This window comes from Larimichthys crocea, chromosome VIII (genome assembly GCF_000972845.2).
Source record: "Larimichthys crocea isolate SSNF chromosome VIII, L_crocea_2.0, whole genome shotgun sequence".
NCBI lineage: Eukaryota > Metazoa > Chordata > Actinopteri > Sciaenidae > Larimichthys > Larimichthys crocea.
In genome coordinates, this window is record NC_040018.1 from 14,994,377 (window position 1) to 15,020,196 (window position 25,820).

The 25,820-nt window shown below is 39.9% G+C and overlaps 1 protein-coding gene across 4 annotated transcripts in view; it reads left to right on the top strand.

The window, feature by feature from the left end:
* Positions 1–21,485, top strand: part of furina (furin (paired basic amino acid cleaving enzyme) a) — a 75,717-nt gene extending 54,232 nt beyond the window's left edge. For all 4 annotated transcript variants that reach the window (XM_010741385.3, XM_010741369.3, XM_010741394.3 and 1 more), the window contains exons 8-16: positions 4,327–4,499; positions 5,766–5,978; positions 8,148–8,248; positions 9,328–9,431; positions 9,688–9,805; positions 13,459–13,638; positions 13,724–13,848; positions 15,243–15,365; positions 16,479–21,485. In XM_010741385.3, coding sequence (XP_010739687.1) covers positions 4,327–4,499; positions 5,766–5,978; positions 8,148–8,248; positions 9,328–9,431; positions 9,688–9,805; positions 13,459–13,638; positions 13,724–13,848; positions 15,243–15,365; positions 16,479–17,086 — 1,745 coding nt within the window. In that variant the 3' untranslated portion in view covers positions 17,087–21,485. The remainder of the gene's footprint in view (positions 1–4,326; positions 4,500–5,765; positions 5,979–8,147; positions 8,249–9,327; positions 9,432–9,687; positions 9,806–13,458; positions 13,639–13,723; positions 13,849–15,242; positions 15,366–16,478) is intronic.
* Positions 21,486–25,820: the final 4,335 nt, after the last annotated feature.

Here is a 25,820-nt window from a genome sequence, read left to right on the forward strand (position 1 = left end):
GGTGCTATTTTCAGTTCATTTCCTGGGCACAGCGTGCCACTGAATCTTTCTGAGCATCTCCACAGTTGTGATGTGGACAGCCAATGCACTGAATGTAATGTTTTGGTTTTGCATGGAGTAACATTATTAAAACAAAGAAAGAATTTCTGAACTGGTTTGATGGTATTACTTTTAGGGAATTTGTGTTAACTTTTTTGTTCTCAGCTTGTATACAAGTTAAACATAAATGATGTAATCCAGACAGACCAATGTTTCAAATGTCTGCTGTAAATGGGTGCAGACAGAACATCATGTGCACCTTTCAATATCCAGTCATATATAAAAGCAGCTTATGTGTAACTACAGCCACAAAAAAATCCCAGAGTTGAATTAACACCTCACTGACAAAAACACAACATTACAAGCTTCACAAGGACGGGATTTATTTCAAAGCTGCTGTGCTGGTTTGCCTTAGATTGTACAGATGTACTCAATAAACTGCTAACTTAATATATTTAGGCACATCTGGTTGTGCTGGTGGTGTCTCTGAAGAAGGGAGAGAAAGAGATTGAGTGGGGCCTCAGAGTTTGAGTGTGGTAATATAAACTTCAAAACGCTGTCTTTATAGTTTTCTGAAGGTAAAATGTCTGCTTTAAGATGTTTTCTGAAGACGTGTCACAGACAGGCTGTAGTCAGAATACACACTTGGCAGGAGTTTGTCCTCACCCTGCTGTGATGTGGGCCCCTGCTATTCTTGAGCGACACATGCTTGATTTTCGATTGTGTTACTCTAGCCAATGAAATTTCATCACCCAGCGCCTGTTACCACCATTATCTGCATGCAGCGTGTTGCCCAGTTTCACCTTCACGTAATTTCGCATAAGAAAGTAATGGCAATGAAATAAAGACCAAACAAATGATTGTGTCAATTTGTTTCTGGCTTGTAAACTCATTTTCTTCTGGCATTTAGTCAGCCCACAGTAAATTAATCAAAAATTATTTTGATAATTGATTAATCAGTTCTTCCAGTCCACCGTGGAGATTATGCAAATGCCTTCTGGATCCTGGTGTGCTGTTGCACAGGGTCGAGATCACTTGTCAAAATGGAGATGAACAGTATGTGTTTTGTACTATTTTCAAGACAGAATTTTGATGAATGATAAATTCATTTATTCAATATTGATGTAGATGAATGATTAATTAAATAATTGAGAAATTCAGTGGCAGTTGAATTAATATTGAAAATAGTAGTCGCAGTGCTACTGTTTGGTGAGGCAGGGGAATGTAGAGAGAAAGAGACGGAGAGAGGATCACAGCTGAACTAAAAACATAAATTTTTCAACAAGCCTGTACAGCGACTGTACAATCCTGGTGTCAACAAGGTGTGAATCCATGAAACAAAACAACTGGATTCAGATAAAAAAATCTTACATGGGGAGTTTGACTGCAGTGCCACAATTAATTGCATCATCAGTGGAAAACATTGTGATTTCATGATTATTATTTTAGAGTGTTTGTCTGTGTCAGAGACACAAACACAGCTGGATCTTCTCTTGTGTGAGAAGATATGAAATATGTGAGAGTGGCAAAATATTGTGAAATATTGATTTGTTTGTTCTGAAAAGGATTTTGCACCCTGATGGGTTGTTTTGCTTCTGACTACAGGGAGGGAACAGCTTCTAATTTCTGATCTCAGTCTTCATAAGAAGATTGCTTTTTTTTAATGGCTTTTATATTATATATAAAAAATCGCAAACTACTTGTTTTATTTTTTCATCATACTTATACTTTTTCTTCTAGTATGATTCTAGGACTACAGTTAGTTGTCGGTCACATTGCTGCTGCATGTGCACATGTGTTTTATATTTGTGATTGCTTATTTCTTGTTCATGTGCTTAGGATGTTCCAGGATGTAATATTATGGCGTGTAGTTCTTTTAACTGTAGGAGGGTCTTTATCCTGGTGCGTGCTCTATCTTATTATCTCTTTGCTTAACTCGATAGCCTCCTGCCTACATCCTGCTGTCATAAAATTTGAACCCTGTCAGAATAGTACCATAACTCTACTCTTTATGATCATTCCAGATGGCAAGTGGGAATATACCACATGGCATTCAGCTTTTCTAACATAACAAGTGGGTTCTGTGTGGTCATGTAGGTGGAGCTGGAGGCGGATAATGTACACATGTGCTTTTATCCACCATTCTTTTCCATCAGTACAATCAGAAACTAGACAAACTAAAATAAAATCCAGAAGCTTCAGAAAATCCTTGAGCGTGTTTGTGTTTGCTCTCCTCCTTAGATCACTGTGAAGGTAGGATAAAGTGAGACAAGAGAAAGAAGTGTGCTTTTGTGTCTTTTGTGATTTACTCCTGGTACTGCTAGCTATACGAAATGTGCAAGTCCAAGTATGAAATTTTGTCAAAGACATACCATTGAACATTACACTGATGCACACAGTGCACAGAGAGCAGAAATGGCAGTATCCAGGCTCTGCAAGTCACAATAATAACTCTAAACAATGTGAAGCCTCACAGACAAATGGCATTCTTCTAAACGTCAGAATCAAAAGGCAAGAAACTCAGACTGTCATTTTATATCCAGAACAGCAGGGCCAGCTTATTCATTTTGATGTTCCAGTGAGAATATATTGGAACGGCAGAGTGCAGAGGGAGCAGTGCAAAAGCTTCAGCGACTCCTCACATGCCCCGCCCCACCTGCTTTACTCCAGATCAGTATTCAGCCAGGAGTCTGTCCTGTGAAATATTTTCATGGTATTTCAAACATACAATATATTGGCTGACATTGGGGCGGCAGTAGCTCAGTCCATTGGGACTTGGCTTGGGAACCGGAGGGTGGCCGGTTCAAGTCCCGCATGAACCAAATATGGAAGGTGGACTGGTAGCTGGAGAGGTGCCAGTTCACCTCCTGGGCACTGCCGAGGTGCCCTTGAGCAAGGCACCGGCCCCCCCAACTGCTCGCTGGGTGCTTCTCAGGGGGGCTGCCCATCACTCCACCATCTCTCTCCAAAATTGCATGTACTGCCATGTGTGTGTATCTGGGTTAAAATGCATGTAAATAAAATGGAGTGTAAAAAGAATTTCCCCGTTCGTGGGATTAATAAAGTATATCTTATAGATCTTCCCATATCTATAAGTTTTTCTGGGTAAAAGCTAGTTCTTCAGTGAACCGGGGGAAAAAAACATCTTTAACTATCGTGAAATTATTCCTTCAATTAAGGCTGCACTATATCTATATAAGACAGTACACTACTATGATTGTACGTCAGCCCTTATGTATTATCAACCTTGCTCTCTGGTTTTTGGGATAGATATTTTGGGATGGAGACGGGAGATTCTCGAGTCTCCTCAGTGATTCACATGGCCTTCTCACAGAGCGACAGGCTGCCATGGAAACACTAGCAGTTCAGTGCCTGTTTGATGCTTTTGGAGGACTTCAAAGAGTCGGGGCTTGGTTGCTTTAACCTATATAGAGCAGCATGGAGCAACCTGACCTGCAATGCATCAAAGGGGGAAATTAGTTTGTTTTTGAGGTATCTTTGATTTCTCACCACTTTTCTGTTGCGGATTGTTGAGACCGAAACAGACATCTGAACCCTCTGACCTTAAAGCAGATATAATTGGTTAGGACAAACACCAGACTGCCTTGTATGCCTTTCCTGCATTGTTCTGTGAGTGCTAAATCCTCAGGTGCAGCTCTTCACTGATTACTTTAAATGCCTTTTTATAAATAAGCCTGAGCTGGAACCTGCCGTTAAACATGTGCTGAGTTCTCTAAAAATAAGAGCGACTTTGATTCAATTTACACTCACACGGTTGCACTGATTCATCCTCACATGTAAGGGAAGGCGATTTAATGCTCTTTCTCTGAATTTTCAGTCTCAGAATTATACTTCACACTTGAGGAGGCAGTTCAGCCATAATGCAATTGATCTCATTACATTTCTTCGTTTTTAGTTTTTTTTTTTCAAGCCAGCTCAAGCGTCAAAGCAAATCAATAGAGATGGTGTTGATTTGTGCAGTCCATAAGAACATCACAGTGGATTTACAAATAACAAAACTCCAGCAGCACGTGCATCACTACTACATATACATAAAGACAAGGTGCTGCATTGAAAACAAGCATGTAAATATGCAAATCAAACAACACCACAGCGTTGCTTTGTTCTTATACGTGTTAAACATGGTTGAACATGAGCACACTGTGAGTCAAGGCAATCTACTTGAGCTACATCACCATTAACTAAAGCGCTGAGCTGAGGAATGAGATTCTGGAAGGTCACCACCTTCAGCACATGTTTCAGCCTTGTCTCTTTTTGTGGGTGCAGGTGTGCGTATGCTGGACGGTGAGGTGACTGACATGGTGGAGGCCCAGTCTCTCAGTCTGAATCCCCAACACATCGACGTCTACAGTGCCAGCTGGGGCCCAGAGGATGATGGTAAAACTGTCGATGGACCTGCCAAACTCGCCAAAGAAGCCTTTTTGCGTGGAGTTACAGAGGTGTGTGTGTGTGTGTGTGTGTACGTGTTTGTTTGTGAGCGTTTATGTGAGATAGAAATGATTTACTGCCTGTGTGTGGCTTCCTTTCAGCAGTCAGTAATTGAACTGTTCAAGCATGAGAGGACACAAGCAAGAAGAACAAAGCAGTTTTTGACCCTGACAATTAGGTATGGGAAGGGAAGGTCGCCAGGGAGAAAATCTTAGGAATAGAAGCGGCATTCACAAGAAGTTGAAAAGTTTAAAAATATTTATATTTACTGTTAATTGACGGATGCGTTTTAAAGTGCGAGCTCATCTTTTATCTCTCAACCCTTTCAGTGATTCAGCATGAAGTCTCTTCAAATTTGAAGTGTTTTGATTAAAAAATCATGGTGCTTGTTTTTTTTTTGTTTGTTTGTTTTTTAAACAATTACTTAAGGTTTTAAATGACTTGACAAGAATTTCTATTCAAAACACATTTCTAACAATCAAATCAAATCAGATTTTATTTGTCACAAAGTACATTTGCCTCGGAGGGCATTCATATAAAAGTAAAAATGCTTGTGTAATGTAAAAACTAGCTTGTCAGTATCTAACAACATGGAAATCTGAATATTATCCAGTCCTGTTGATGTTGATAGCAGCTCTTGTTTTTATTCATGGGACGGTGTAAAATGATATGTAAAATTAACAAGTCAGCAGATTAATAAGAATACAGATCACACTGCAGGCTCTCACATCTGGACTCAGTAAATAAACACATCCATCTGGCTAACTCTGACTCTTATTATAGAGCGGCAGGATTCAAGGCATGAACCATAAAGATGATTGGAACCGCTGACACTGACTACTAAGATAATTGCCACAGTGACAGCACTGTCAGATGGTGGTGTGGGTGGTGCGTAGCTGGGTTTGATCAATGCAGAGAAAGAGACAGTTCCACTCAATACAATAAGGCGGCTCTTAGATGAAAATTATTGCACTTCAAAGGCTGAGAGGTTGGATGATTTATCACAATGAGCTGTTGTCGTATAGTGCCTTTTTGTATTGCATTGCTGTCATGTGATATTTAGCTCTCTTTAATTTACTGAGTGACCAGCGCGGCCTCTGTGATGTATGCTGCTTTTTAATGGGCCCTTTTTCAAATGAGCACTGGAATTAATTTGCTCTCCTATGATTGGGATTCCTATTAAAGATTGAATGAGATTTTGATCCAGTGACCAATAGCATGGCTCTGTGTCGTGATTGTCTTTTTCGCTCTGTCTGAATGTACTGTGTGTTCCCCAGGGTCGTGGTGGTTTAGGCTCCATCTTTGTGTGGGCTTCTGGGAATGGAGGAAGGGAGAAGGACAGCTGTAACTGCGACGGCTACACCAACAGCATTTACACCCTATCCATCAGCAGCTCCACCCAGAACGGCAATGTCCCCTGGTACAGCGAGGCCTGCTCCTCCACCCTCGCCACCACCTACAGCTCGGGGAACCTCAACGAGAAACAGATAGTAAGTTTTGGCTGCATACGATGACTTTTCTCTCCTCCTTCTCCTCTCTTAGTGTTTTTTTCTTTTCTTACAGCAACACATTACATTCAACTTTCTGATATTTTACATTAATTAACATAACTTAGTGCTGAATTGATTAGTTGATTTAGCAACAACTGTTTTGATTTGTTAAAGGTGCCCTGAGGAATTTTCTTGTAAACCAACAAAAGTTTACATTTAGCGTTGGCTCGCCAAAACACAGTGTGTATCCATGAGATCTAACAAACATGTTGAATTCATTTCCTTCCCCATAAAACATTTGCAATGCAGATTTTTATTTTTTTCTCCTTTTCTTGAAACCTTTATTCTTTACATCCACGTACGCTTCCTTTTTTCATCTTGGCTGCCTTTGCTTGTTCATTTCTATGTTTTCCAGCTCTGGATCAGTTTGAGTACAGCAGTGTGAAACCGTTAAATATGTTTAAGTTTGTGGTTTGTATATTGCAGATACTAAACATTTGACCGAATCAATCAGTATTTTAATTTTTACCAGTAACTCCTGCAGTTAATGAGCAGTGTTGATGATAAAATGCCAAATGTCTTAGCATAGATGAGAATCTGATAATTTACCTTTTTTCTTTTTTTTGCATATTTCTAAACCCTTTAGAAATTACTCTTAATCCCACTGCATACCAGATACATTTATAATTTGTACATACATTACATACATACCTTTAATTACTGATTAATCCACCAATTATTTTCTTAATAAATAGATAAATAGTCAGAAAATCATCAGTCTAAAACCAAAAGATGCTGCTTGCTATCACAGAAGTGTAAGAAAACCTGTTTTTATTAATTAATTTATTTTTGCCATTTGCTTTGAAACATAACTCATTGGATTATCAAAATAGTTGATTTTGACTTTTATAGGTGGTTAATGGAGTAATTTTATCATCTGTAACATTCAGATCAGCTTTTTCAGGACCCGTGTTCTGAACCACAGCACGACTTCTTCTCCATTCATCCCATCTTGGGCCATTAAAATTATAACAAATTGTGAACGGCTGAAACTCCATCTGTTGCTACTTAATATTCTTCTCAGAAACACAAAATCACACATGCACGCACACACACACAGTCTTTCTTTCTCCAGCATAGCATCTAGCTGCCAGACCACCTGGACAGACAGCTTATGACATCTCTGTGACATGTGGCTGGTCCTGTAATGCTTCAGTGCTGTACTCATTTAATTGTGCTGTCACTCATGAACCATTGAATGAAGAGATGGAGTAGTAGAGAGAGGGTGGCACCTTGGGTGTTATGCTGGAGCGCGAATATCTTTTTATTTTTATTTTTTTATTTTTTTATTACATTCATATGATCCCTCTCTTTCAGTTTGAAGTAGAGGATATGGGAAGCCCTTGAATGCTTAATCAGACCATTACAGTCAGTTCTCCCCAAGCATTTATTATTCTGTTTAGTTCGTTTAAAGATCTGTGTCTGGAGGCTCTGCATTGGGCAGCACATGGAGCACATTTTTTTTATTCTCAAAGTCTTACTCAGTGACACAGATTGGCCTCCCTGTTAGGATTATACTGTGGGTGACCAGGAGGTTTTTCACCAGGCAGTGTTTTGTAACCTTCCAGAGATGGTTTTCCTGAGTACAAACATGCCGGTTTTGCACCAGCTTGCTGTCTATTGATACAGCTGCAGAAATCCACTGTTGCAAGCCTCCTAGTACAACCACAGCCCTCTTCTGTCGGTCACTGAGGAAATCTCTACTGGAATAGTTGATCTTAAAAGAGTCTCACTCAAAGACACCTCACTGCTAGATGTTGAGAGAGGGTGAGCTGAAGTTATACCATTTCCATGCTTTGATTTTCTGGCTGGTCCAGGGAGTCATGCTGAGGACTTTTTCCACTCACAACTTTCTGCTTCTTTAACCATTAAGCGATTTTTGCCTCCAGCAAATACATATGAAACAGTAAGAGAAGGATTGAGGAAAGTTATTGGATGACAAGAGTTTAAATATCTTATGAATTTATTTAAAATAATTCAGTTCTAGTAAAAAGTGTAGGTGTATGGAGGATGGACCAAATTTTTAAAACTGATATTAGAAGAATAGCTTTAAGCAAATGTTTCGAGAATAGCTGTCAGTTTAAACACCGCCATGTTCATCTTCCTTAGGTGACTACAGACCTGAAATCAAAATGCACAGACTCCCATACAGGCACCTCTGCCTCCGCCCCGCTGGCAGCCGGGATCATCGCCCTCGCCCTTGAGGCCAAGTAAGTCCTTATCCCATTCATTTTTATGAGTCTTACCAAGTTGTATGCCATCATTCTAACCTCCTCTACGTGTACATTTTTCGTTGACTTTTGATGATTCAAATAATTTAATCCAATGGAATAGAAAACAAAGTCATCATTAGTTTTGTCCAGTAATTATTCTAGAGGAAGATTGGACATTTTCACAACCTGCATGTACACGAAAATATCCAGGAAGTAGTTTGAATTAATGGACCACTGTTATCAGTTTCTAGCATGTGGTACAACGTTTCCTAACTGCAAATTGGTCATTTAGTAGCAACAGGTAAAATATTATTTTTGCACAGACTTTTTGCAGATTATAAATTTAACACTCTTGTACTAAATCAGGCTTTAGCCGCCGGTGCTTCGCGTTCATGCATCAATTCTGCTCGATTATCCCATTTTATGAATTACTTTTTAACCCTTCTGCCTGATCGATTTTTGCAGTGCATTAACAAAATCGGCACAATTTGATGTAAGCACTAATCACTTTTATCCAGTCAGGCAGCACTAATGGAGGGACAAACACGAACATCCGAACAGTTCTGAACATGAGTAATTAGTCTTGTGGCAAAACAGAGTTGGGTGAGAGAAAAAGACTGCAATTAGGAAGGGATTTGATGAGAAAGCGATTGAACAAAGTTATGAGATAGTGTGCGTTTTATTTTATTAAATCCACAATAATAAACATAATACATGACCTGCAGTAACCCTTTTTACTGCCTTGTTCATTCAACCCTGCATGGCTGCAGGCAGGATAATCACTTTTTCAGATTTTCCCTTTGTTATACATTTTGCCGAAGGGCATGGAGAGAGTTCAAACACACGTTGACTGAAGTTTTACTGTAATTCAGGAAAGTATGTGATGGGTACTTCATTGTATTCTGTATTTAACTGAAGTGTAGGAGGTTTTATCAGGTGCGTGTGTTTGATCTGTTTGAGTGCCTCAACTTGATTTTTACGAGTCTTACCATGTGTGTGTCCCTGTGTGTTTCTCTCTCCTCTTTTTTATGTGGCTGTGTGTGTCTCTGCGTGTGCTTGCCATACATTTGCTCCAGTAAAAACCTGACCTGGAGGGACATGCAACATCTGGTTGTACGAACTTCTCACCCAGCCCACCTGCTCACCAATGACTGGAGAACCAATGGGGTTGGACGCAAAGGTACAGCAACTCTTTCCAAGTTCTCCTCCGCCCTCTGCATTTTTCAGACGCCTCTGAGCCTCGTCATTTTGTTATGCATGGAATAAACCAAGTCATTAAAGACAGAAATCCCCCCGGATAGAGCAGTTGTGTGAAAGCTTAAAATGCAATACACGCTGTGTCGCTGGTCTGTAAAGCTGGAGCTGGGAGAGTGAAGATGCTGCTCTCAGCAGGTCGACATTCATGCGTTTCCTCTTTTCTCTCTTGGTCTCTGCAGTCAGCCATTCATATGGATATGGTCTACTTGATGCCAGTGCAATTGTAGAACTGGCAAAGACGTGGACCAGTGTGGGGCCGCAGCGGAAATGTGTGATCACCATGGTCAGTGAGCCAAGGTTAGTATACTACACTGAGACACACACACGCATATACACACACAGCTCACTGAATTTATCTCAACACCATGATTACAAGTGTCTACACATATTACAGCTGTCATGCTTAAAACTAATTAGAGCTAACAAGTAATTTGTTCACATTAATTTTAATGCAGTCCACGTAGTATAATCCTAAACTACACTGTAGAATTAATATTGTTGCGTTCACTCAAGGTGCCTCCTCCTGCTTCACTTGAGTGACAAGCTGACATTATTGTAACGCAGCAAAGCTCATCTTTCACCATAATTGTTTCATGTGTGTCAAATACAAAATCTTTAGTTATCTGGGATATCTCAGATGGTTTAATGTCATGACGTCATGATATTTGCAGCTTTACAAAGTAGGGCTGGACGATTATGGAAAAAATAATAATCACGATTATTTTGATTGATATTGAAATCACGATTAATAAACACGATTATTCATTTATTTCAAAAAAAGTGTTTATTGCGCCACCAAAACCAAACTTTAAATATAACTTTTAGAAAAACAACCAGTAATAAATTAATAACGAGTAAAAATACGAGTAAAATACGATATATAAATAATAATAAAAAAATAGCAATTTAAAAACAATAAATAAAAATAAATCCCCAGTCTACATACACTCAGACTGTTCTCCCTGCTTCGTCTGGCTTCAGTGATCGAATAATAGCGATACCAGTGTAAAAACACAATGTAAAAGCACAACTGATCCACAAACTCACTGCTGCAGCTGCAGGCGACAAAGGTGCGTTCACTGTGCGTTTACAGCGCAGTAATTTGCATACACGCCGTGCGGCGGCACATTAATCGTTTTTCTTTGATTACAGTGTTTTCATGATCGTGAGAAGCCGAAATCGTGATCAATGGTGTCCTCGCTAAGATGGCAGTAGCAAATCAAACACAGTAAAATAAAATATCCATGCTTCTGTACACTAATGTAAACTCAGCCTGTGATTCAGCAGCACAGTGAGAGCAGCAGAACACAGACTATATAAAAATGGACATAGTGTCTGTGACGTCACCCACACAGCTTTCTGAGGAGCTGTTGAGAAGTGTGTGAAGTGTGTTGGCTGTGGTTGTCACCATCTTGGCAGTCCTGTCTCTGCTGGCTGGCTAATCCAAAAATTGACAAAGACGAGGAGCGTGGGTGGACTTGAGGTGGAGCTGAATGAAGCCTGGTTGCTGAAACCAGCCACCTGTGACAGGACCCACCTGTCAATTAAAGTAGCCACACTCTTAATTATGCATAACTTTAGGCATTAATATAATTTGAATGGGTGAGAAAAATTCAGACTCTGTACAGTTGTCACAAGCAGGGAAATTAGTTATAGAGACTAAAACTGTTTTTTGTACCAGGCTGTAAAAAAGTTTATTTCTGCTGTGAAGTTCAGCTTTTGACATGGAAACCGACTTGTTCTGTAGCCAGCCTCAAGTGGGCATTTGCGACGCTGCCGTTTTTGACACTTTTGTTTGGGCTTCATTTCACACCCGTGGAGGTTGCCGTTTGTGAAGGAGATGCTTACGTATGACTGAGCTATCACATTTTGCTGCCGCGACATGTTGTATCTTCATCTTCAGCTCGACTCTGGGCGCCTGTCGAGACGCTCTGCGTCGTGTGTACTCAGGCACTCAGCTCAGCTCGAGAGAGACCATTTAAAAGAGAAATAGTAATTTGTCAACTCGTGTCCCTTTCACTGTTGAGACTCAATATTTCTCCTCAGCCATTTTCTTCCCCCTTTTTCCTGGTGTCACCATCTAAACACAGGCTGACAGCTTCTCTTCATTATGCGCTTCCTGTCACTTCTCTCGCCGGGTTTGAGGTTTCTTTCTCTTTTACCGCAGCTATAAGATGCTCAGAGCAGATGGTTTGAGCGTCTGGGAGCAGCAGTCAAGGCAGGTTATTCAATTTACATTTTAGGCATTTAGCCGACTCACTTATACAGGGCGACTTGGAATAAGTCAGCAGGTAGGTGTTAAGTGTCTTTCTCACTGTCAATTATATCCAGTGATTACATCAGAAACGCAACGGTTTGCTCATGACATGACACATTTTCAGGAAACGCCGTACAACATAGATACAGCTCGATTATGGGCAGTTACTTTTTGTCATCAACTTGTACTTGTGTTTAGTGTTATTCTGAAGATTTGTTTATGGATTTCAGTGACTGGCATTTGCAGATCGTTTTTTTGAATCATATCAGCGGACCTAACCTTGTGTTTACATTTGGAAAATGGATTGTGCCATAAAGCATGAATGCTTTGCAAAAAGGCTTCTCTAAACACACGTCTAACTAAATAATATACAGAATGCAGGCTTTGGTTCAAATGGGTATCAGAGAGATTGTTTCATCTCTGAATGTGACCCTGAGATGTGTGTGTACACTTCGCTCTGAGACTTAAAGGGGATTTACCAAACTTATTACAAATTACCATCAGGACTGCAAAATGTTGTATTATGCCAAACTGAACTACAGCATGAGATGCAAGCTCTGACATGGCTCTTCAAAAAGTGATTCATGCTTTAGAAAAACCCTGTCCTTTCTCAAAATGGATGCCAGTTCTACAGGTTTGACTGCCTCCAAGAATATTTTTTTGGGTGGTTCTGAAAAAGCTTTATACAACTGGCTAAAAATACACATTTGTGTCTCTCAGGATCTGCTGGAAGCTGCTAAGTGCCAGGGAAAGAGCAGAAAGCAACAAAAAAATAAAACAATGCTGTTAGTGCAGTGTTGGTCTTTTGTGTTTTGTTGATGCTTGTTATTTCACGGGTATATTTTTAATTTTCAGAAATAGTGTTTACCAGAGTTTTGATCTCTCTATGTTGATCACTTGATTTTTCACTGTGACTGACTGAATAGCAGATTGTTGTTTTATAGGTGTGTAGCACATCCCTCCTTCTGTCTGTTCTGCGCGTGCTTGTAAAAACAGATGCCACAATAGTGCCACAAATTTTGTTTTAAATCAGACACCTGTGCCGCAGCAGTCAACTTGTAGTGATAAATCAACTTCAGCAGCCATTTGTACAAATTTCCATTTTCCTTTCTGGCTCTGTCTAGAAGTATCTCAAAAATACATTTTACAATAGCCAATATGTCAGTACTGAAGTGCTGTCATATTAGTGGACATTGACTGTATAATTTGTTGGCATATAGAATTTTTTCTTCCCATGTGATGGTGGTGCAAAGGTCAAGCGTGTTAATGTAGTAATGCATCATGAAACATTTAACAGACTGAACGTGGAGAGACTATTTAGTGATCACACTACATCTTGTCTATAATTTCAGCACCTCAGTGTAACTAAAACCTCTGCGCCTTCCTCCTCCTCCTCAGAATTGTTGTGGATGCATGTAATCTCCTAAGCGGATTTAGGGGGGAATAAAAAGAGGTGGGTGCTTTACTTGCACAGAGGACACTGGTGCTACAGGTTGTGCAACATTAATCCTGTTGAAGGCCACAAACTCTTCGCCCTTTGCAGGCTCGCAGAATGGCTGGGAGCAAAATCACACAGTTATCTGGAGGGTAGCTTATCCCAAGCTCAGAACAAGTCAGTAATGATTTCAGCAGTACACAACCTACAACCTGTCTTAATGCATCTTCTTTGCACGCCGTTTCTCGTGTTTGACAGGAACATTGGCAGCCATTTATCGATTAACAAGAGTGTGGACGCCTGCTTCGGGACAGACAGTCATGTGACCTCATTAGAGCATGTCCAGGCCCGGCTCACCCTGTCCTACAACCGGAGAGGAAACCTGGCTATTCACCTGATTAGTCCTGCCGGCACACGCTCCACGCTGCTCCACCCCAGGTACAAACACACACACACAGATAGTTGGTGTTGGTAAGTTGGTAAACAGAAATAGTTGACACTCCTGCTTGTTGTTCTCCTGCAGGCCTCATGATTACTCATCAGAGGGTTTTAATGACTGGGCTTTCATGACCACCCACTCCTGGGATGAGAACCCCAACGGGGCGTGGACATTGGAGATCGAGAATGTGGCTGGTGCCAGTGACTATGGTAATACTTTTTCTTCAATCTGTGAGATTCAAGAAATGAACGATTTTCCTGCAGGCTTGTGTTTTCATCTAAATGTCAGTGTTTTCCTGCAACTAATGATTATTTTGATTGTTGAATAATCTGCTGGTTACTTTGTTGAAATATTGTTTTGTCAGTAAAGTGTCAAAAAACGGTAAAAGATGCCCGTCCAGTCCATCTTCATGTTACTTGTTTTGTCTTTACTGACAATTCAATTTAAAACATATTGAACAAAAACACCCTAGAAAAAATATTCCTCATATTTGAGGAGCTGGAACCATAAAATATGGTGCTATTGCTGGATCAACAATTTTAATGGTTAAATCAAATTGTTCTCAATTAATTTTCAGTCAGTTGACTTATCATTTTATCCTCTGTAACAGTGGCAACAAAATAATTCAAACACAAACATAAAATCAAACCTACAAAACCTTGTCTTAAAAGAAAACACCCACAGGCCTGAATGTAGTTAGAAATAAGACGATAATGGCAATATTATGATGAAAACTTAAAAAATATTGAACCATATATTTATTGGAAGCAAATGTTTTAATCATATTAATCGGCTAATTGTTTCAGCACTATTTTAAAGTGTTTTTTTTTTATATACATATAATTTAGTTTATTTAATAGTGACAGTAGAAGCACAGAGGGGAGACATGCCATTCAAGTCTTCAGATGGATTTAAACTGGAGGCATTCCAGTCTCCTCACGTGAATGTTAATGTATTAAACGTATTAATCTGTTAAATCTAGAGTTTGGTTTGAGAGTTAATGGTTCAGCACCAGGAGGTTAGGATCACGTGACTCCTGTCTCCAAAGTTCCTGCGCCCTTGTTCTGTTTATAGGAGCTCTGGAGCTGACTCTCCGTAGCTGTGCAGCAATCTGTTTTCTTATAGCAGGGAGCACGATCAAGCAGTGAAATGAATACTTCGCTCTTGTTGTTTGCCCTTCGATCATCCACCAACAACCATCTGAATCTGGACATAGCAGGTCCACCCACAACACAGTATGCAGAAGCCAAGAAAACCGCAGAAAACAGATGTAGATAAATGTCTCACCTTTCCCTCCTCAGTAAGGAGTGATTCACTAAAGTGTAACCTCTTACAAGGCCCAGACACTTGAAAGATTCTTCAGAGATCTGCACTTTATAATGCTCTTATTAGGCAAAGAGGGAAAGCATGCTGTCTTTTAAATTGTGACACATTCCAAGGAGTCATTTTCTGTCACTTTATGCAGAAAATCTAAGCGTCTACAATGAGAAGTGGATACATTTACCAAATCCACCCTAGGGAGTGCCTTACTGTTTTTGACAGGCCTACTTTTCTTCTTGGGTTAAATTAACTTTTTTATCTCTCTCTCTATCTCTCCACTCAGGCACTCTGACCCAGTTCGTCTTGGTTCTGTATGGCACTGGCTCAACATCTTCCAGCTCCTCTGACAAGTCTCAGCCTGGCAATGGCAACTGTAAGACTTTGGACCTGAGGCAGATATGCATCGGTAAGACTGGTATATCCTGTCCCTGGTTTGTTCCTCACAGGAAGTTACTGACATAATAGCTCGGAGGATGGGTTGTGTAATTTCTGAGTCATGTCGAGATGCGAAATGTGATGTCGCCTGGAAATTGTGAGAAGCAGAAGATGAAATATCATCCCTATGTATGCTCAGCTGCATCCGTTTGCATTGTGTGTCTTTCTGTTTAAACTGTGGGCAGTCACACAATCATCTTATTAAAACTCTGCCTGTGAACACATCATCATGTAGCTTTAGCATCAGTATCCATTTTAAATGAACATCTAACTTCTGATGAGATAAAATAAAACTTTACCTCAGGTCTAATTTTTAATAATCTCATTTAAATTTAATGATGTCCATACTGCCGTCTCCTACCTGATCCAAATACTGCTGTAGGCAAGGTCTCATGATAAAGTCCAGCTACATGTTGTCAGTCTGACCCCTACAGGCTGACAGAGGTACATACACACTGACGGACAAGATCATGTACAGATTTCATTAAAGAGTGAACTGAATTGTATTATCATACATTTGATTATCACATGTTATTGTCACTGTAGTACACACTGATTTCTGACTTGGGGTGCTACCACTTTCTTTTCTTTTCTTGTTTTTTAACAAGTTGACAAGACCCTGCAGTAAATTAGATTTTCCGCCTTCTGTTCGCTCTTGTTTTCAGCTCTCTTACCCCCAGCACCCACAGTCTGTTAATTGCCATTATAGGCAATGGTCTGCATCTGGACCTGCTGCATATGGAAATTATTCTGTTGGCTTAAACATGCTGCACTCAGCTGCCTTTTTTGCACTCTATCATATCGTTTTTTTTCTTCAAGTGAACAAAAGTAGCACTAACAAAAGTGATTATGGCAACTTAAAATTGCCTCAAAACTTTGGCTCAACATTTAGACCAAACAACTCATGGCTGAATAAACACAGAAATGTCAGATTCTCTGTGCCTTTCTATGTTAAGTGTACTCTCAGGATGCATGGCTGTCTGGTTATGAATCCTGGTTCTCTGTTTTTGAGTTCTGACTCATATGAAGAGGTAAAGGATGTTTGTGTGGCTGTTAACTTCAGTTTTGCTTCTCTCTGTTACAGAGTGCGACTCCGGCTACTACCTCTTTCAGGAGGGCTGTGTTAAAGAATGTCCAGGAGGCTTCTCAGTGGGCTCCCAGCCCCTCAACTACACAGTGGGAAACTCTATACCACCAGCTTCCGTCCCAGCCTGCCTGCCCTGCCCATCACCCTGCCTGACTTGCAGCAGCCTCAGCCCTCGGGCTTGCCTGTCCTGCCCCCCTCATAGCTCCCTGGATGTCATCTCTGGCACCTGCCTGCACCTGAACCAGTTCATGCGCGAGTCCCCTGGCAGCTTTATGGTGGGCCAGGGGAACAAGGTATCGGATCTCCAGCAGAGCTCTCGCTTGCCCATCACCATCGCCGTGCTCAGCTGCATAGCCATCATCGCCACCTTTGCTGGCATCTTCCTAATGCTGCAGCTGCGTTCAGGCGCACTCATTAAGCTGCCCTCTCTGGAGGCTGGTGGCAGCCTCGCAGGCAGCTTCAGCCTTGGGGGAAATAGGGTGGTGTCTTACCGTGGCATCCCGACAGTGTGGGGGGATGAAGAGGTAAATACAGACTCCGAAAACGAAGAGTTTGACGTCCACAATGAGAGGACTGCCTTTATCAAAACACAAAGTGCTCTTTAATGCCTTCCCCACGTCCCTCCTTCTCTTCTGCTTTCAAATCCTCTCACCCCCACATTTGTCTGATAATTCAGGGCTGTGGTAACTGTCCCTTCAGTCTTTTCTGGTTTTATCTTTCTTCCCTCTGTTTCCGTCTTTGTCTTACCAAGTTCTCATCTTGAGTCCTACTTCAGGATCTAGTTTTCCACTCTGCTGTGGGAGACCTGATGGGAAGCCGCTGTCTCTCAGAGCTCTCGGGATGGCCCGAGCTTTGCTCTGTTCACACTTGGGCGCATTTCTATTAAACTGGCTCTCTCCCTCCTCTTGCCCTCAATCACTAACAGTGTCTGTCTGTGCAGAGTCCATTTTCCCCTCCAGCTCCTTTTTGTTACAGTAAACAAATGATTATTATTTGCTTTCTTCCTCTTTTTTTTTTCTCTTTCCATCGGTCTCAGTGCAGTAGCCAGACGAGATTGTCGAATGCGAGGACCAGAGATATGCGTGTGTGCGTGCACATGTCTGAATGCCTGTGACTGTGTGAATGTGAGCGTGTAAATCTGATAAACAGTGTAGCGCCCTTTATAGAGAAGCTAAAGCTGGCCCTGTCTCATTTAGTACTTTAACTTAAATGCGATAACAAAAATACTATTATGAGGCATGAAATCGGATTTGGAAACAATGATTCTCTCAAAAATATTGTTTAGTGACATCAACATCCAAAATCGGCTCAGAAAAGCACCACTTATCTGTAGTGATTCACATTTTTAAAGTGCATTTTAATGCACAGAAAGTGTAATAGTCGGAAACTTTGACAGGTGACACATTATTCTAAACCATTAGAGAAACAACAGACTGTCTGAGAGCTTTCTAAATATGTCACTCTTTTTTTCTTTTTATGATGAGACAGTGATTTATATGTTAATAAAAAAAAGCTCTCATACAGTCTTTTTAAAAATCTGTACACTTATTGATCTAAGTGTGACTTTATTGTTCACATAATGTGGAAAGATCGCTCTCAGCTCTGGCAGAACAAACTGTGAGTCACACAACTAGCAAAGCTTCCCCCAGCCTTTTGGGATTCAAGATGGACTTTCATTTATTCCAGTTTGGAAACTATGAATTTTTCTGCGCTTATAAAATGATATCCATCACATTGAAACCACATCCAAAAAAGAGAGATACATTTAAAGAAGTAAAAAAAAAAAAACACACAGGCTAGTCTATCAACCCTGAGGCACAATGCCTTCCAGGGATATTTAGTTTCTGTGTCTGACGTTCTCACATCCCACGGGCTGAGAGAGAAGCAGCCGAGGTGCTGATGGGACCCAGAACAATATGTGACCGCTGAGCACAAGAGCTTCTCACAGCAGCTGGCAGGTGTTGAGTTACCTGTGATTGATTTCTTCATAGAGCAGACGCATAACAACACATCAGTGCTTTCCCCCCCACCCTTTTTTTTTACACATTAGCACTACAAACACACACTTTATATCATGACTGTACTTTGTTAATGTGTGTGTGTGGGTGTTTGTGAGTTAGTTTACTGCATATAATGTTTATTTGCCCTACGACGTGAGGGTTTCTTTTCCCCCTTCGGCTTTGCTCTCTTCTTCAAGTCTTGAATACTGTTGAGAAATCCTGCCTCGAGACCTCACATGCCATCATAGCCTCGGCACTTACCCTCCTGTCTTCATCTAATCTGAATTTCAGATTATCTCTTTAGTGTATCTCTTCAGCGAATTAATTATAATCTGAATGATACTGCAGCAACTATTTATTCTGAGAGATTTTAATCATACCTTTAGGGAAGATTGTTTAAAAGTGATTTTTTTTTTTCTCACGGGCTGGCTGTTGCATCTCATGATTTAATCCAGAGTAGCCGTATTTCTACTATGTTGAAATTATTATGATTTTTTTCCATTTCCAGTACAAAAAACAGTGGAGCTTGCTAGAGAGGTTGTCATGGTGATGACATGCATAGAAAACTGCAGCTGCTCATCCTTTTATCTACCTCTCATATCATTCAGCAAGGGTTCATACTCTGTTAGAGGAGCTGTTAAATGATTATAGAGGTCAAATTATATGTAGGTGCACTTCTCGGGAACCATTTAGGGGGATGTAAGTCAAATTTATGTTTTTAGAAAAGAAACAAGCAATTGCAATTCAGAAACTGTAAAGCTGCTGAATAAATTCTAGTCTCCTGAAACTCCTATCTCCTAAAATGCATTGCCTTTAGGTTCAGCATTCATGGGCAGGTACACCTGGGCTTTAAAACCAGTTATTGAAAATAAAATGGGTAGACAGATTGTCCATAGATCTTGTTGGCCAGCTTTTAAGTGCTAAATCAACTGGGTGTTTGTTTGTTTTTTGTTTTTGTTTTTTTGCCTCACCTTTCATACTCAGTTCTTACCTGGTCGGCTCCTACAGGAGTGAAGACCTCTTTGTCACTGACAATCATACGTTTTCTTGTTTGGAGGGTGAGAAGATACACAAACACACAAAACAAATCGATTTCAATTTAACCACTTTTGTTGGAAACCCTGCTTGGAAGGTATTATTCATAAATATGCAGCGCTGAATGTCATTTAAATTGCAAAAGTGTGTTCAGAGAGAGCACATGGCGCTCAAACGCAGCACTGAGCCAGGAAGCTTAATTCATCTCAGATGGCCGGTGCAGGTGTAGCGCATTTGGCTTATCGCTGCAGTTTCAGCCAGGAAACATTAAACTGGTTTGGAAACCAACCCGAGAGCGTGGATTTAGAGAAGTGCCCTCTAAAGGAACAAAGATAATGTGGCTACAGAATAACGAGTGTGTGTTGCATCGCTTTGTGTAATGTACATTAGTGCCTACTGCCATTTAGATTAAGCCCCGGTTTAAGGAGGGTGCTAATTTAAAAATGTAATAACTCCAGCCTTAGATTTGAGCCACAGAATCTTATTGACTTCCCAGCTTGGTGCGAAGTGTGTAAACAACAGATAATGGGCTAATGCAGCGCCAAAATTGCTTCCATAAATTATTTTCTTAAACTCTGAATGCTTTGCATTTTTAGAAGAACTATAATGTGGAATTCTAGACCAATTTGTTGCCATTAGTATTGACTAATTGATGCTCAGTCTTGTCAACATTATCCATTGTGCGTCTTGCCTTCCAAAGCATTTTAATTGTTTCCAGAAAGAATAAAGTTTCTCCTGCAACTTTCTTGGGGTGTTCAGAAAAAGTTCCTGTAGCCCCGTTGAGCACACACACATACACAGAATGATTCATTCATCTTAGCTCGATGTTGGATTCACTACAGCTTGAAAACTCTTAGAAACTTTAAACTGATCAACTCTGAGCGTATGTGCTTTCAAGTGTTCAAGAAAATCAGGAATGCAGGCAGCATTAAGTAGCTGGTGCTTCCAAAGCATCACAGAGCTGCTGCTGAAAACCATTAGCAGCCATCTCACTCCTTCACTGCAAGTGTGCGATGGAAACTACACACAAAAAAATAAAAGAGGTTCTCTAATTGTGCTGGAAAGAAGCTTGTCATTATGAAGCTGCCACTTCACCGGCATTGAAGCATGAAGCCCTTTCATGTAGAAAACAACGAAATGGGAGGAATGTTACAAGAAAAATTACATCGGTGGCAAATTATCTCTTGGCTTTTAAGAACAGACTCGCTCGTGGGATTGATGGAGGCTTTTTCTTTATACAGCTATTTAACATGGAGCTCAATGTTGCTTCAGTCCTGCCTTAGGATGTAGTCTGAAGTGATCAATATGAAGTCGGATGAAGTTAATAGGAGCAATATCTTTGGCATAACCAAAGACAATCATTTTAATGCTGTCTGTTTAGTGTTCTGATGTGTTGCTTTCAGGTTGTCACAGTCCATCGACCCCCTTCACTTGTGTTTGTTTATCATTTTGCCTTTTGTTGTTGTTGTTTTTTTTTTTGTTTTTTTTTGAAGACCTGCAGTGGCACCCTGTATGTTCAGCAGCTGTGGAGGGAGGAGGTAGAATGTATCCCATCTCCATTAACTTAAGGGCTGAATCAGATCTGCGTGCGTCTGTGTGTGCACATGCTTGTTTTAAGTATAAATGAAACACTTTGTGATGATGGAAAGGGGGATTGGGGTGAGAGGATGGATGTGGTTAGTGGAGCAGCTTCAGATGACTCTGTTGACTTCCTCCTGCCTCTTCGTGAGGCCCCTGGCCTGTGGCTGCACACAGTACCTTACAGATTTGTGACCTATGAATAATGTACAAGAATGACTATCTTCATATGGGACATAACTCTAAAATAAGGCCTATTTTTGTACTATATGAATGGTGCAGTGTAATTTTCTTGTAATTTAAAGATTTTTTTGCTCTTGTTTTTCTCCTTTTTATTTAATTGATGTCAATTATAGATTCTACTAAAAATAAAGATCTATGCAAATTTGAATGTGTTTTTATTAACTTAAATGCACTCACCTGATGACTTGATGATATAAATCTACATAAATATAATATTTCAAATATATTTTGAATTATACAATATTTTAAAACAAGACATTGGACAAAAGTTTGATGGCAGTGTTTTTATTATATATTTAGGTTTATATTCAGTATTATTTACACTAAGGTAATGGGCCTTTTTGCTTAATAATAATAGTGTAGAAATAATGTTACAACTAAGTCTTGCAATTAAAATTTTACTTAAATAAAAGTACAAAATTATCTAAAAATACAAGAAGTATAAGTATTCAGTCATTGTGTTGTTATATAATTATAAATGCACTCGTGTACATCATTTTCAACTTGCAGCTGGTGAAGGTGAGACCCACTTTAATTACTTTAGATAAAGATGATTAGCTTATGAACTTTCCTCCATGATCAATAAAGTCTTATCTTGACGTGCAGTATCATAATTTCTGTATCTGTGCTGTCAGCTGTAGGTTTCTGAAGCTCAGAGTGTGAGGCTCTGGCCACTGCCGTTTCACAGCCACAGAAATTGCCACTTGGTCTGCATAGGTTTTGTCAAGCAATATCTAAGCATATGGTTTCCCTTATGTATGGGTTCTTGGTGCCTTTACTAGTCTGAGGTCTGACAGAATATTTTTTTCACAGGTGCTACAAATGTGCGACTTCTAAGCTTGTCTGGGTTCTTGTGGACTGAAAAGGCACCAATACATCTGAAAATGCTATATTTGAACAACGTTTTATCAGTGTGGGTATACTTGTGAAACTTTACCATGGTAGAGTTACTGCGATTGTGATCCTGGCTCTCAGCTGCATGAGACTTGTGGTCACTGCTAGGCTCTGACATGACAGAGCTTTGACTACAGCACTAAGAGTTTTTGGTCCTCACTCATGTCACTTTTGGATCCTAACCGAATTTTCAACATTAAATTCCTGCTCAAATGATTCCTTCATTGTACTTTACGTGTTGGAAGTACTCTCCCTGTCACATTTCTGAAGAATTGCTCAGAATGTGATGGCTTGTCACCGTCTTCACAGTCCTATCTGCGTTGGCTCCCAGTTGATCTATATATTGGCAAAGACATGGAGCATTGGTGGAGCTGAAGGGGGCTGAGTGAAGTCTGGTTTTCACCTTGGCTTACTCATCACAGGACAGGTACCTCAAGAGCGTCTGAAGGCACACTCTACAGTAGAAACACACCTTTGTGAGGTACAATAGCTTTGATATAACACTATTCAGTAGCTCATTCAGCTTTGAATGCTGCCAAGCAGGAAAGAAAACGGAAATAAACAGTAAAAAAAAAATATACAAATGCTGTCTTGTCAGTATAGCAGAAATATTTACATTAATATAGTCAAGAAATTGTTTCCATATTCTTTCAAAGGCATTAGTTTTGGAGTGCAGAAGACAGGTAAGAAAGTCCAGAGGTATGTATTCCATTATTGTCCTATGCCATCCCACCACTGAGGGGGCCTCATATGACATCCAGTGCTGAAGAATATTTTTCCTGGGACGAAATGTCATAATATTATACAGTTTCTTCTGATATATATCAGTTACACAATCACTGGGAAGACACAGAAGGAGGAAAACCAGGAAACCAGGTCTTGTTTGAAATCTTTCAAACAAGACACCACTCCAATATTTTAGTATTTTTACACAGGACCAGAAACGGTGAGTAAAATCACCAATTTCTGTATTTGGAGAGATGGTTTGGACCAACATGTGCTCTATATAGTATCTTAAATTGCATCGCTCTTGTCTGGTTACAAACAGTTGTTTTCCTTGCATTATCCCAGATGTCCTCCCACATCTCCTTGTTATCACAACACCCAGTTCCCTCTCCCAGATCACTCCCAGCGTCCGAGCACTGAGATTTGAGCAATCCCTTAGACCAGCATAAAAGGTTCTAATGGAAGCATTGGCATGAGAAAGAAGCACTTGTTTCTCTATCTGTGTGACATTCATATCAGCAGAGATGTATCCTTTACAATAAAATCTCCATAACTTCCATAACTTGATTGAAAGTCATGATTGTAGGACCAGCAAAAAGATCACCCAGGGAAGAAATTCCCTTAGCTGTCCAGCATTTGAAAGCCCTGTCCAAGGTTCCTGGGAGAAAGTCCAGGTTATCAGCGATTGGCATGAAAACTGACGTAAGCCCTGATCTGCCTTCCATATGCCATACAATCCTCCATGCTCTAACAGTATTAATTGTAACTGGGTTGCTGCAAAGCTTAATACATTTCAGTTTATCAATAAAAAGTAGATTTTTTAGAGGACAATTGGATAGGGACTTCTCAATATCAAGCCAGATTGACAAAGCATCATCTTTAATCCAATCAGCTATGTATCTTAGATGGCCACTCAATTGATATCTCTTAATATCTGGGAGATCCAGCCCAGAAGTGAAATTTGGTCCAGCCATGATATAGGAAGATTGTTCTATCTCTCCAAGTCTTTTTTAATTTAATTGAATAGTGGATTAAAGTTGGCGCGAAACAACTGATTGAAATTAGGTGTAATATATAGGCCTAAGTATACGAAACCTGTAGTGGACCACTTGAATGGGAAAGGATTGGGATTGTCTGGTGGTTGACGTAAATTACCTTTTGCCTCTGATTTGGAAAAAATAACTTTATTTCCAGAAAAGGCAGCAAACCGATAAATAATCAATAATATCAATCAATAATAAGACAAGGGACTGATACAGAGGGGTTTACATGAACAACAACACATCGTCTGCATATAATGTAATTTTATGTGATTTTTCGCACACATCGAATCCAGTCATTAAAGGGTCTCGTTCAATAGCCTCCGCAAACAAAACTGGCGACAAAGGAGAGCCCTGTCTGCTCCCCCTCTGGACCACAAAATTTGTGGCCTTAAGTCCATTGGTTAAACTGCAGCCATTGACTGGGTATACAGGACCATAGACATATATACATAGACGCCGCATTGAGCGCTGAATCGTACGTCGACGTCGCCGCCATATTGGATCGGGCAGATCTGCCGGTAAACTAATACAAGGAAATGGACTGAACTTCATAAAGCGCCTTTCTACAAAGTTCTTTAAGTTAATGTCTCTTATACACCCATTCACACACACACTAATATATCTGGGAAACAAACAGGCACCAAAAACAACGTATGTAACTTTTAAAGTGATGATTATAAATGTTTACTCCTTATGTAAGCACCAAACCAATGTATGTATTTTTCTAATGCTGAGTGTTTACGGCTACTAATGTGTGTAACACTGTTACTGTGATGATAAATATTTAACATTTAATCAGTGTCTATAATAACCAGATCCTGAAATGTAGATGTGACATGAGGGTTTTCTGAATAAAGAGCACTAACGTGTACATACATACACATACACACACACACACACACACACACACATATATATATTTCAGGATGTGGTTATTATAGACACTGATTAAATGTTAAATATAAATATTTCAATATTTATCATCACAGTAACAGTGTTACACACATTAGTAGCCGTAAACACTTAGCATTAGAAAAATACATAAGTTGGTTTGGTGCTTACATAAGGAGTAAACATTTATAATCATCACTTTAAAAGTTACATACGTTGTTTTTTGTGCCTGTTTGTTTCCCAGATATATTAGTGTGTGTGTGAATGGGTGTATAAGAGACATTAACTTAAAGAACTTTGTAGAAAGGCGCTTTATGAAGTTCAGTCCATTTCCTTGTATTAGTTTACCGGCAGATCTGCCCGATCCAATATGGCGGCGCCGTTTACGTATCGCGACCAACGACCAACCCACTCAATGCGGCGTCTGTGTATATATGTCTATGTACAGGACCATCACCCACCTAACAAAGCAATCACCTAAGCCGAACCGATCAAGTGTAAAAAATAATGTGGATGGCATTTTTATGAACTCTCATTTGTAAAGCACTGTAGCTTTGAGTCTTTCAGAGAAGATATTTTTAACAAATTTCTTTTCTATTAATGATTTAACTAATTTGACTTTTGGGACAATGGGCTCCTAAAAAAAGCACCTCCAACTTCTCAACTCAAGAGTGACACTGAAGGGGCGCCCTGGTAGAGCATGTCCTCATGTACAAAGGATCAGGCCTTGTGGCGGCATATGGCCCTACCTTCCTGTTACTCTTCAGCTGGCTCTATCAATTAAAGGTTTAAAAGCCAAAGAAAAAAAATCTTAGAAATTAAAAAACAATTAAGACTAATTAAGACTTAACATGAAATAAAACTGTAATTGCCATTATTGAACTGATCAATCAAATCTATATGTAATCAAATTATATAAAAAAAAAACA